This window comes from Camelus dromedarius, chromosome 3 (genome assembly GCF_036321535.1).
Source record: "Camelus dromedarius isolate mCamDro1 chromosome 3, mCamDro1.pat, whole genome shotgun sequence".
Taxonomy (NCBI): domain Eukaryota; kingdom Metazoa; phylum Chordata; class Mammalia; order Artiodactyla; family Camelidae; genus Camelus; species Camelus dromedarius.
Window position 1 is genome coordinate 35797780 of NC_087438.1, and position 13035 is coordinate 35810814.

The window sequence follows — 13035 nt, forward strand, 5'->3', positions numbered from 1 at the left end:
GGTTTTGATTTGCATTACCCTGATGTTTATTGATGTTGAGCATCTTTACATGTACCTGTTAGCCATCTATATGGTTTCTTTGGAAAACATCTCTTCAGGTCCTCTGCCATTTTTTAATCAAGTTGCTTGGGGTTTTTTTTAGGTATCAAGTTGTATGACTTCTTTATATACTTTGAATGTTAACTCTTTATCAGATATATTATTTGCAAGTATCTTCTCCCATTCAGTAGGTAATCTTTCATTTTGTTGATAGTTTTCTTTGCTGAAGAAAACCTTTTTACTTTGATGTATACCCATTTGTTTGTTTTTGCTTTTGTTTTCCTTGCCTGAGGAGACATATCCAAAAATATATTACTAAGACCAGTGTCAAAGAGCTTACTGCCTGTGTTTGCTTCTGGAAATTTTATGGTTTTACGCCTTACATTTAAGTCTTCAATCTATTTTTAATTGATTTTTGTGCATGATATGAGAGATTAGCCCAGTTTGATTCTTCCTTGTGTGTCTGTCCAGTTTTCCCAACACCATTTGTTGAAGAGGCTGTCTTTTCCCAATTGTGTATTCTTGCCTCCTTTGTTGTGGATTAATTGCCATGTAAGTGTGAGTTGATTTCTGAGCTTTCTATTCTGCTCTATTGACTAATGTGTCTTTTTTGGGTACCAGTACCAGACTGTTTTGATGACTGTAGCTTTGTAGTATAGTTTTGAATCAGGGAGTGTAACATCTCCAGTTTTTTCTTTCTCCAGATTGTTTTGGCTATTCAGGGTCTTTTATGTTTCCGTACATATTTTAGACTTACATGTTCTAATTCTATGAAAAATGCTGTTGGGTATTTTGTTAGGAGCTGTATTGAGTCTATAGTTTGCCTTGGGGAGTACGATCATCTTAACAGTAATAATTCTTCCAGTCCATGAGCATGGTATTTTTTTCCATCTGTTTGTAAAATCTTCAATTTCTTTCATTAGTGGCTTACAGTTTTACTATAGTGTAGTATACTTTTCTTTTAGTACAGGTCTTTTGCCTCTTTAGATTTAGTCCTGGTTTTTGTTTGTTTGTTTGTTTGTTTGTTTTTGATGCAATTGTGAATGGAATTGTTTTCTTAATTTCTCTTTCTGATAGTTCAGAAGTTTCTTTCTCTGTTTTTTGGACTAGTGTGAGAAGGATAGCTGTTAAGTCTTCTCTAAATGTTTGGTAGAATACACTTGGTAGAATACACTTGTGAAGCCATCTGGTCCACCTTTGCTTTTTCTGATAATGTCCTTTGATGCATGAAAGTGTTAAATTTTAATGTAATCCAGTTTTTCTATTTTTTTCTTTCGTTACTCAGGCTTTTGATGTCATATGAAAAAACCACTGCCAATATCAAGGTCATGAAGATTTACCCCTGTGTTTTCTTCTAAGAGTTTTATAGTTTTAGCTCTTACATTTAGGTCTTTGATCCATTTTGAGTTAATTTTTTTTTATGTGACTTAAGGTAAGGATGCAGCTTTTTTCTTGTCCTAGCACCATTTGTTGGAAAATTCTTTCCTCACTTAAATGATGTTGGCATCCTTGTCAAAACTTGGATGATCATAGATACATGGATTTATTTTTGAACTCAGTTCTGTTCAGTTGATCTGTATGTCTATCCTCATGCCAGCACCTGTCTGGATCACTGTATCTTTGTAGTTAAGGTTCGAAATAATGGGCTGGTGAGTCCTCCAACTTTGTTCTTTTTCAAGATTGTGTTGGCTATTCTGCCACTCTTATAATTCCATATAAATTTTATTGTCTGTCAGTTTCTACAAAGAAGTCAGCTCGGATCTGATAGGGTTTGCATTGGATCTGTAGACCATTTTGGAGAGAGTATTGTCATCATAACTAAGCCTTTTGATCATGAACATTGGATGTTTTTCCATTTATTAGATCTTTTAAAATTGATTGCAACAATAATTTGTTTTCCAGGTATAAATTTTGAACTTCTTTTGTTAAATTTATTCCCAGGTATTTTAATCTTTTGATGCTATTGTGAATGGTTCTTTCAATTTCACTGTTTTCATGGCAAGCATATATTAATACAGTTGAATTTATATATCGATCTTGCATTATTCAACTTCGCTAGTAACTTTATTAGTTCTGATAGCTTTTTAGTGGGTGCTGTAGGATTTTCTTGTCTGCAAATGGAGACAGTTTTACTTTTCCCTTTTCAATCTGGATGCATTTTATTTCCAATTTTTACCTAATTGCCCAGGCTAGAAGCTCCGGTACAATACTGATGAAGGACATATCCTTGTCTTTTTCCTAATCTTCAGGAGAACACATTCATTCTTTTACCATTAAGTGTGATGTTTTCATAGGTGTTCTTCATTAAGTTGAGGAAGTTTCCTTTTATTCCTAGTTTGTTGAGTGTTTTTGTCATGAGAGTTGTATTTTGTCAAATGCTTTGTATGTGCCTATTCATATATCATGTGTTTTTTTTTTTCCACTCTGTTTTGTACTTATTCTGATATGGTATATTATATTAATAGCTTTTCAGAAATTAAACCAACTTTGGATTCCTAGGATGAGTCCTACTTGATCATACTATTATCCTATTTCTATGTTACTGGATTTGTTTTGCTATTATGTTGTTAGAAATACTTGCACCCATATAAAAAAGAGATACTGGTTTGTAGTTTTCCTTTCTTTTGATGTCTTAGTCTGGGTTTGGTATTAGGGTAATGCTGACCTTACAGAATGGGTTAGGAAGCGTTCCCCTCCACTTCATGTACTTTTTGGAAGAGTTTTTGAAGAATTGGTATTAATTCTTAAATATTTGCCTTTGAGGTCACCTGGGCCTGAGCTTTTCTTTGTGGGTAGTTTTTTGAGTGTTTAATCAGTCTCTTTACTTACTATAGGTCTGTTCAGATTATTTTCTTCTAGAGTTAATTTCAGCAAGACAGAGACAGTTGAATTCTCCAAAGAACCAATCTGCCACCTAAATGATATTAAAGATTGATTTGCCCAACTATTTTTCTTTAATTTGCTTTTTTATATAGTCAGATTTCCAACTAAATTAAAAACTAATAGTTCTATGTTCTAGAACTTTGGTGTTCAATTTATCATGTCTTCAAAAGCTTGCATAAGGCTTTCAACAAAAGCCCTCTTTCTGAGTGCACAGATTAGATCTAGAGCAAAATCTTTATTATTTTTACTAGCCTCTAAATATTAGCTTCCAGTTTTACTTTATATTATGTGGACTCAGGCAAACCTATTGGTTTCCTTTAGTGGTTTTTAACTAATGTTATCTGAAGGGCAGATTTATAGGCACTGTCTCACAATACCAGTCAGGGGAAGCTTTCCCTAGTGAAACATGTCTATCCCACAATGTATTCAGGCAGATGAAATGTAACCATCTTACATAAAATCTATTTAAGTGTATACCAGTTTTTTGTGAACTTTTATCTCAATTCTGTCAACTTTTATACCTTTAACTTTAGTTTCTATTCGGGCCCTATCAACAAGCCTTTGTTTCATAGAGAGTCCAGAAATCTTTCTTTTTATCCCAGCCATTTATCATCTATTTTGGTATAAAATGCTTTGGTCTCAAATGAGAGGTTGAGCCAAAAGACTCAGGTTCTTTTGTTAATTTTTTTTAACTTGATTAATTGATCCAAGCAATTGTTGGTCATATATCCCAGTGCAATTTTTTTTCAACTATATGTATAGTTTATATATACGGCTTTTTAAAATTTTTTATTTATTTTTTAACTGAGATAAATAGAGCAGACTTGTTTGGGACCATTTAATGTTCAGGACCAATTAGGGGGTCCCTTTGGTAGCCTTGCATCAAAACCTTTTGTTTTAACCCCATCAACATTCATTTTATTTATCCCATTTTAAAATAACCATCTAAAGATTTCTTTATCCATTTGGGTCAGATCCCTTTTAAAGTTTTACCTTGTTGTAAAGAAGTTTCTAGGCTTTCTCTTTAGTTTTTCTTCTTACTTCCCTGTTTATCAACCTAATTAACATTATCCTAATGGTTTTGTTAGCATCTGTATGACCCATGGGGGAAAGCACAGACCACAAATAAGGCTTCCCAGACCATTTTGTCATTGTTTTTGTGTATTTGTTTGTGTTAAATTAAAGGAGTTTTTAGGCTAACCATTATATGTATATTTTTTTCCCACCTTCTAATTTGTTTTTTCATAAGTACCAATAAAACAGCTCTTTATTATGAGAGCTCTCTAAAAATTTACCAATTTAGAAGTTTCTCCAATTTAAAGGATCCATCACCTGGCCATTAATGAGATATAATACCTTAATAATGACTCAAATCAATAAGACGCAAGAGGTGTCCCCACAAGAGTGTGACGGGTGCCACCTAAACAAGAACCAGGAAGTTTACTCCCCAAAATAGTAAAGGCAGATGCAGTGAACATTAAGATGGCAAAAAGCTCGCTGTGAGTTGTCACCGTTAGGCAAAAGACTGCTCTGAATCCCAGTTTATTTAATTGGCTGCCAGATGTATACCATATATGTACCTTCAGGTGGCAGAGTTAGTGATCTTAAAACACACACACAAAACAAAGATCGGGTAAGAACATTTACATCTCAAAGACACAGGAAGAGAAGTGCAAGTTCCCCTTAGAAGGGCTTTTGTTTCTTTAAGGTCAGAATTCTGAAAAGATTTTATCAAGCCAGCTTTCTGTAACTTAACTGTGCATGCATTAAAAGAGCTTCTTCTTAGTCATGTTCAGGACAAGATTTCCTTTAATTCCCAATTAAGTACGTAATTGAAAGTGTGAGTTTTGTACATACATAAACCTGGTTGGAGTGTTAGATGGAGGCTGGCAGTCTTATCGTTCCTTTTTCCCTTTTTTTTTTTGAAGGCTTTGTTCCCCATTCTGCGATCAGTTTGTTAAGATAAAATCTCTAATTACAGTCGTGTGATGGGCCAGTGTGCTGTTTGTGAGCTTATTAACTCCTCTAGATTTTACTCTGGGCTCGTTTTACCTCTCTTATGTGTCTCAGTTTCTCCCTTTGGTAACCTAAGACCACCATGGGTGCTGGGATCACAGAGTGACCAGCTCTTCTGCATGTCAGCAGAGCAAGTTTTAATGAAAATGAGTAGGTTTCTCTATAGGGATGGCTGCAAGGTCGGAGGACTTACCTCCATCACTCCTGCAAGTTTCTTAGTTGCCTGAGAAATCTGTTGCCAGCTGGAAGATGTCCCTTTTTCAGAGCTGAAAGCTCTCATGAAATATCTTCCCTTCTATTCCAACAAACACTATTAATAGTAGTCAATTCAAGGAAAAACTCCGGACCATCTTCCACCTGATTACTCAGTCCAACCTTACTCAGTGTCTTTCACTGAGGATACCCAGGTACCTCTTCTTGAAACTAAGTTTCAAAGATAACCTACTCCTCCAAAGAGGAGTTTAACACCACCAAATAAAACTCAGGATCATCAGCCAATAATGGGAGATCCAAGAACCAGGAGAGACTTACCCAAATTCATCTGGACTCTTTGGGGAGGCAGATGGGCCCAAGAGGCCATTGTTGGTACCAAGGCTCCAGATCCTTGTGGAGTTAAGGCAGAGGAGACAAGTCTGCTCTGGGTCCCTTCACTGGTCGCCGAAACTGTCAACTGAAAAAAATTACACAGCCTAAAAGTTGAGAAATGATTTATTCAGTGGACTCACTGGGGACTTAATCCCAGGAGACAGCCTATCAGATAGCTCCAAGGGACTGTTCTGAGTACATAGTGGGGGAGCCAGGATATATAGGGATTTTTGTAAAGAAAAACAAACAAAAAAACCCAAACCCCAAAAACCCACAGGTGTTCAGAACATCAAAAGATTACTGACATCTTCAACTTAATCAATTTAGCACTTTTCTGTGTGTGGTAAGATGCAAGAGTCTGGGCATATTGAAATTGTTCCTTTGATATGTGCCTTAATTATGTAGGGCCAGTATCCTGTTTTTCTCTGACCTGAGTCGGCTCAGGGTGTACCATTGTGGTTCATGGCTTCATGGCAGGCAGCCTGTTTATTTCCATCCTTTGTTTACTGGTGTAGCAGGCAACATTCTTTGTCCACAGAGATAACATACCAGTGACAGGCAGCCTGTTTATCTCCATCCTTTGTTTACTGATGTAGCAGGCAACATTCTTTGTCCACAGAGCGACATACCAATGAAGAAAATAGTTTGGAGCATTTTAGGTAGATAAAATGTATTCTCAATATTTATTTCATATTATTTGTGTCTACATTATAAGCTTAAGATTCTCAAAATTATTTTAATCTGGTAATTTTCATTCACAGTAAGAAATTAGACATATCTTACAAGGAATGAAGAGAAGTTAGGGAGATGAAAGTTCAATTATATGATTAAGAAGTTAAAAACTAGGACATATGAGCAAAAATTTATGCTAAGGCAGTCATTGGAAAGCCAGATAGAACATTTAGTAACTATTTTGTCTTATGTGAAATATGACATTGTTGACCCAGCTTTACCAGAGTACAGAAATAGAAGAAGTTTGCTGAAAAGAGATTTCTTATCTTAGGAAGTAAATTTAACAGCAAATTTTCATTGAATGCTACAGTAAAGAAGGCTTTCAAATGAACTTCCGTAGTAACCCTTGAGGAGATCTGTATAATGTTGTAAGTGATTTTGGAAGTTCTACAAGGATAGATGGTTATGCATGAGATGCTTGAGTTCTAATTGTCAATTCTGTGATTGTTGTATCTTATAAAAGGAGAATATTAAGTTTACAAATAAAATCTACAGAATTGAAATTAAACCCAATAATAGTTCTAGATTATCTAGACACATTAACGATTCTATATAAATCTTAGGTTAACTTTGTCCAGATGCTCTTATGTATCACATCACTTTGGAGTTAATTTATTCATCTAATTGTGGAGTATATTTTATTCAGAGGGTTTTCCCCTGCCTTTGGAAAGCTAAATATTCATTGATTGTCCTTACAGTCGTTGACCTGTTGGACAGATGGTCATAGCTGTTTACTTAGTTCATTGTTTGTAAAACTCATTTTATGTTGACTGAGATATACATGTACATAATATTTGCAGATACAGATCTAATTGAAAATACTGTGCTTTGTATCTGTACCAAGCTGAAGAATGTTTTAAAAGTCTTTTAAATTAACTGTATTTGGGGGGGGGGAACGTATGCTGAGAAAAAACTAGTTTTCCTTTTGAATTGAAAAATGGAGCTTATGCTTTCTTTGAGGAAATTTGAACTTAGTGGTTTAAGATAATTATAGTTGTATTTTTTATTTTTGGGGAAATTTTACTGCTTACTATTCTTAGGCTCTTGATAGTTTATTACAGAAATAGGTTGTTGGTATGGATCCATAGTCATTTCTTGACAGTTTTTCATATTTGCACCAGAACTCTGAAGGGTGAATGAGAGGAGACCAAGCAGTCATTTCTTTGCCATGCTCTTCTCTCAAACAGAATAACTTCTTCCTGTATCTAATTTTATGCAAAGGAGATTATTTAAATAATTGAATTAAAAAGTAGAGAGGAATTCTTTACTAAAGAAAAAAGTCTTCTATTACTATTTGAAAGATGCTGCTGCTAAACATAATATAGTGCCGATGATGTGATTACTCTTGGGTCTTTGAGAATCATGTTTTTATTAGTGAATATAAAAGGCTAGCAGACTTCAAATTATATGAAGCCACATTATGGAGGTACTAGTATACTAAGCAATAAAATAATCTACTCAGTATCTATTTTTCGTGTTGCTTAATTAGGGCAATTTGAAGATACGTATTCATTTCCTGCTACTTTCTTTTAGTTTATTTTTTAAATTCTGGTGTATTAAATAAAATTATAAATTAATCATTAGAAACTTAAAATGGCATTTTGTGTCACAGTTGACAGTAATCATGCTATTTAAATTCATAAGTATCAAGTAATTTGTTTTCTCATCCAGTGGAGAAAGTTGAAGAGAGACAGCCCTCATTTTATAAAATAAACATCTACTCTGCAGTATGTACCAGACATAATGCCAACTACTGAGAACATAGTCCCTGTACACATGGAACTTAAAATTTGTGGGCCAGTTTTTAAGAATTAATAAGCTTTTTCCTGTTTTTTCCTAGCCTAATTCTGGTGAACTGGATCCTCTATATGTAGTAGAAGTACTCCTGCGCTGTAGCAAAGAGAGCTTGAAAAATTCAGCTACTGAGGCTGCAAAGCCCGCTAAACCTGACGAGAAAGGAGAGATGCAGGTTTGTACTTTTTTATTTTCAGATTTCAGGTATTATTTTATATTATTTATAATCACTAGATTTCCTGAATGTGACTATAGTGAGCATACTGTCATGATTTCTAAATTAGAAGTTTTCAAGATGTTTTAAGGTATGTTAAAAGCTATCTAAATCCAGTAGGATAATTAATGAAATTTAGCTCTCTTTTATCAAGGTAAATAAGGACAAAGTGAAAGATAAGGGAAATTTAATAATTTAAATTTTTACATGAAGCTGGAATTTACCTAGGCTAAAAAGATATTTTGTCATTTTTGTGATTGAATAACTTTACATTTTTATTTCCTTTACTGTTTATTACATCCCTGTGAAAATAATGATTGAAAAAATGATCCAGTGTTTTGATAATGAAAAAATTCTAAATTTCCTTAAAATCATTTAATTTATATGTGCTTTTAATTAAGTTCAAAATGTTTCCATATGAGATTTATTTCTTGAATGTCTATTTTATTTTACTTTAAAATAATTAATATAGAATAAAAGTAGATAAACCTTACTGTAGAGATTCCATGTATCTATTTGAAGGCTAATATAACTGGAATTTTGTTATTTTTAAACATTGCTTTAAGTATGTGGCACATTGGCTAGATCTTTTAGGAAATGTCATTGTAATGATACTTGTAATAGGCTTTGGTTTGTGGAAAGTAAAATCTGCCACTGCAGCAGTATAGGCTGCTGCTTTGGATCAGTTAAATGACTGTGAAATTCAGAGTTGGCAGTAGTTAAAAAGACTATTCATTATTAAGCATTTTAAAATAATGATTTAAAAGTCTAATTATTTATCCTTCTGAGTGCCAACTAGCCTTTGATCTTTGTTCCTCTGTCTTCTAATTTGTTCTCCTCCAGACTTCCACCACCAGTGAAACTTGTAAGATTTTTTTCTCCTCATATTTATTTACCGACTGTTTAACTATAAATGAGGCTAAAATTCCCATAACTTGGCATATATTTATTGTAGCCAAAGGAACCTTTGAAATTATTGCTGAAAAATTACTTGGTCCAAAATGCATAACCTGAATCTGATGATTCTTCATGATTACACAAACCTACAAAATAACTAACCTATAGTACTAAAAAATGTTAATGTCCTGACAGTCACAGAAAAACTGAAAAACTGTTCCAGATTAAAGGAGAATGAAGAAGTATTACAACTAAATTTGATACATGATCCTAATTTGGATCCGTAGAGTGGTGGAGGAGAAGGGAGGTTGAAATAGAAGATGTTTTGGGGAAATTAGGTAAATTTTAATATGGACTATAGATTATATTATATTATTGTATCAACATTAAATTCCCCTCTTTTAATACTTGTTTTATGGGTGTATGGGTGTGTATGTATATGTATATGTCTATATATATATAAAGAGTATGATATAGCGAATGGGGCAAGATGTAAATAATTGGTGAATCTGGTTAAAGATACATGGGAGCTCTTTATCTTGTTCTTGTAATTTTTCTGTAAATTTGAGATTATATGAAAATGTTAATACTATAAAAGAAAAAAAAATATGTGGAATATTCTAGATTAAAGAAGATATAAAGAGACCTGACAACTAAATGCAATAAATGATCTGTGGCTGGATCCTGGATCCAAAAGTAGTAGTATCTATAAAGGATGTTATTGGATCAGTTGGGGATATTTTAATATGGGCTGTATATTAGATGGTATATTATTGTTAAATAGTACTACTATGAAGGTTGTAGTGCATGTATCTTTTGAATTAGAGTTCATCTTTTCCAGATACATGCCCAGGAGAGGGATTGCTTAATCAATGGTAGCTCTATTTTAAATTTCTTAGGAAACCTCCATACTGTCTTCCATACTGGCTACACCAGTTTACATTCCCACCAGCAGTATAGGAGGGTTCCTTTTTCTCCACACCCTTCCAGCATTTATTTTTTGTGAACTTTCTGACAATGGCCATTCTGACTGGTGTGAGGTGATACCTCATTGTAGTTTTGATTGGCATTTCTCTAGTAATTAGCGATATTAAGCATCTTTTCATGTGCTGGTTGGCCATGTGTATGTCTTTTTTGGAGAAGTATCTATTTAGGTCTTCTGCCCATTTTTTTGATTGGATTGTTTGGTTTTTTGATATTGAGTTGTACTAGATGTTTGTTTATTTTGGATATCAACCCCTTGTCAGTCACATCATTTGCAAATATTTTCTTCTACTCCATAGATTGTCTTTTCATTTTATTGTTGGTTCCTGTGCTGTGCAAAGACTTATAAGTTTATTAGGTCCCATTTGATTGTTTTTGCTTTTATTTCTTTTGCCTTGGGAAACCGATTTAAGAAAATACTGCTACAATGTATGTCTGAGAATGTTTTGCCTTTGTTCTCTTCTAGGAGTTTTAATGCCTCATGTCTTTAGGTTTTTAAACCATTTGAGTTTATTTTTGTATATGGTGTGAGGGAGTTTCCTAATTTCATTGATTTACATGTAGCTGTGCAGCTTTTCCAACACCACGTGGTGAAGAAAGTATCTTTTCTCCATTGTACGTTGTTGCCTTCTTTGCCATACGTAGACTAATTGACTGTAGGTGTGTGTGGATTGATTTTGGGGCTCGGTATTCTCTTACATTGTTTGTCCCTGTTTTTAAAATGGGGAAACTGAAGCTTTAAAAGGCTAGGTGACTTGCTCAAGGTCACACAGCTAACTGAAGACTGCATTCAAGCTCAGGCTGTCTTGACTCTAGAACCCACATTCAATTGCTGTACCATTTTGTTCAGTAAAACACAGCAAATACATTTGTTACAAGCAACCAGATGACAGTTATTTTTTCAGATCAGAGTGATCTGAGTGTAAAGGTAGCCATAAGAGACCAATACACTGACAGTTTGGACCTGTGAAAATGTTAACCTCTCCTCAGTTTCTAGAGGCCCTCTGAATTTAAAGGAGGTAAATTTAAAGAAGGCAAAATGACATATTTAATTGTGAGGGAAGGGTATTCTTGTCAGGAGAAAGCATGGAAGAAAGTTTGAAAATAGATGTTTTTCAGGATTGTCTAATCTAGTATACTGTTTTCTCTGCTTGAAATACTTCTTTTCTTCTCTTCATTCTGGCCCATCCAGAGCTTATGTGAATCTTACTTGGCCATCCAAACCCAAAAGGAACGCTTCTTTCCTCTGTAGTATTATAATACTTCTAGGTATTCAAAAAGTGCCAAACACTGAGGATGCAAAAATGAATAAAGTATGGCGTCTCTGTTGAGGGAATCACTTATTTTTATGTACCATTTATTTGCCTGTTATTTAAAGATTTGAATTTGTTTTTACTTTTTTAAGCATAGTTTCTTCTAAGATATGAGCTTCCACAATGATTATTATCTACTTATTATACCTGTCATATATTGTAAATGCAGCTTTCTTTTAAGGATTCAAGCTAAATTTAAGAAACGGCATAATTTGAAAACATGCAATTTTAATTGTAATATATATAAATATATAACTTTTTTGTTGGTAGGTTGTTCCAGTTTTGGTGCATCTTCTGTCTGCTATCAGCAGTGTTAGGCTTTACATTCCTAAAGACCTTCGACCACTGGACAATAGACAGAGTGTCTTAAAATCAATACAGGTATACATGTTAGTTTTATAAATTAAATATCAATTTTATGTAAACATAAATAGGGTTTGTAACAAGGCAACTGAAATACTTTTAAATATTGCTTTCTTCCAGAAACTATAAATACTACTAATAGTGGCAATTATTTTTAACAAAAATAGAGGCAGCAGATCTACATGTAGATTATCATCTCTAAATCTGCCAACAAAGTGAATTTAAAGGAGGGTTTACAAAGGAAAGTGTGCCCACTGTTGTATGTTAAATATGTTTTGCTTTATTCATTATGAGTGAAGATAATTATAGATATATTGAAAGTTTTATGTATAAAATCAGGTGCCAGGACTTTTAACCACTTTTTAATATAGTTAATAGATGGATGAGATAGTTTTATTTTCAGTAGGAAAAATTGAAACTTTATAATTTAATTTAAGGAAACTTTGTTGGTTATTTAGTCAATAAATATTTGAAAAGCATTCACTGTGTAGCAAAGACACTATACTAGAATCTGAGAAACAGGGTGCTTTCAGTGTAGAGTAGGAATTTTTAAGCTGTAGTCCATAGGTAGGTTTCCTGAAATGAATAATTCTCTTGACAATTTTACAATTGTGTTTAACCGTTTCTTTTTTTTTTTTTCTTTCTTTCTTTTTTTTTTTTTTAATTACTTACTGGCCAAATCCTGTCTTACCTTTAAAGCCTATCTAAGACCCCAGAAGTCTCCCAGTGGGATACCAGCCTACAGTGACCTATCTCTTCTCTGAACTCACATTCTCATTAAACAGTTCAATCATGTTTAAAACAAAATTTTTTAGCAGTAGGGATCTTGACCTTTGAAAAACTTTATATCTTTCAACTCAGGAGTCCCCTCCATAGGAATCAGTCCCAAGGAAATAATCAGAATATTGAAAAGAATTTATACTTCAGATGTTCGATACAGGATTATTTATAATGGCAAAAAATTACAACCACCTAAATATACAATAAGGGGTTTTATCCAATAAGTTTTACCACAGCCAGACCTATTAAGCTCTAAATATTAGAAATATTAGTAAATTATTATACATCTCCATATCAATAAATCATAGTAAAATTATTTAAAAGGAGTTTTCATAAACGAATGCAGTAGAAAAATGCACTCTAAGTGGGAAATGCAAAATTATACATGTAGCATCCTCTTTATGTCTGTGTGCATAGAAAAAACATAAAGGGAAA

General features: G+C 33.6%; 1 protein-coding gene across 1 annotated transcript in view; it reads left to right on the forward strand.

Annotated features, from left to right (window-relative positions):
* The window catches only part of MTREX (Mtr4 exosome RNA helicase), an 80889-nt gene that overhangs the window by 48866 nt on the left and 18988 nt on the right, over positions 1-13035 (forward strand). Inside the window, exons 19-20 of the mRNA XM_010977763.3 lie at positions 8096-8224; positions 11728-11838. Of these exons, the coding sequence (XP_010976065.2) occupies positions 8096-8224; positions 11728-11838 (240 nt within the window). The remainder of the gene's footprint in view (positions 1-8095; positions 8225-11727; positions 11839-13035) is intronic.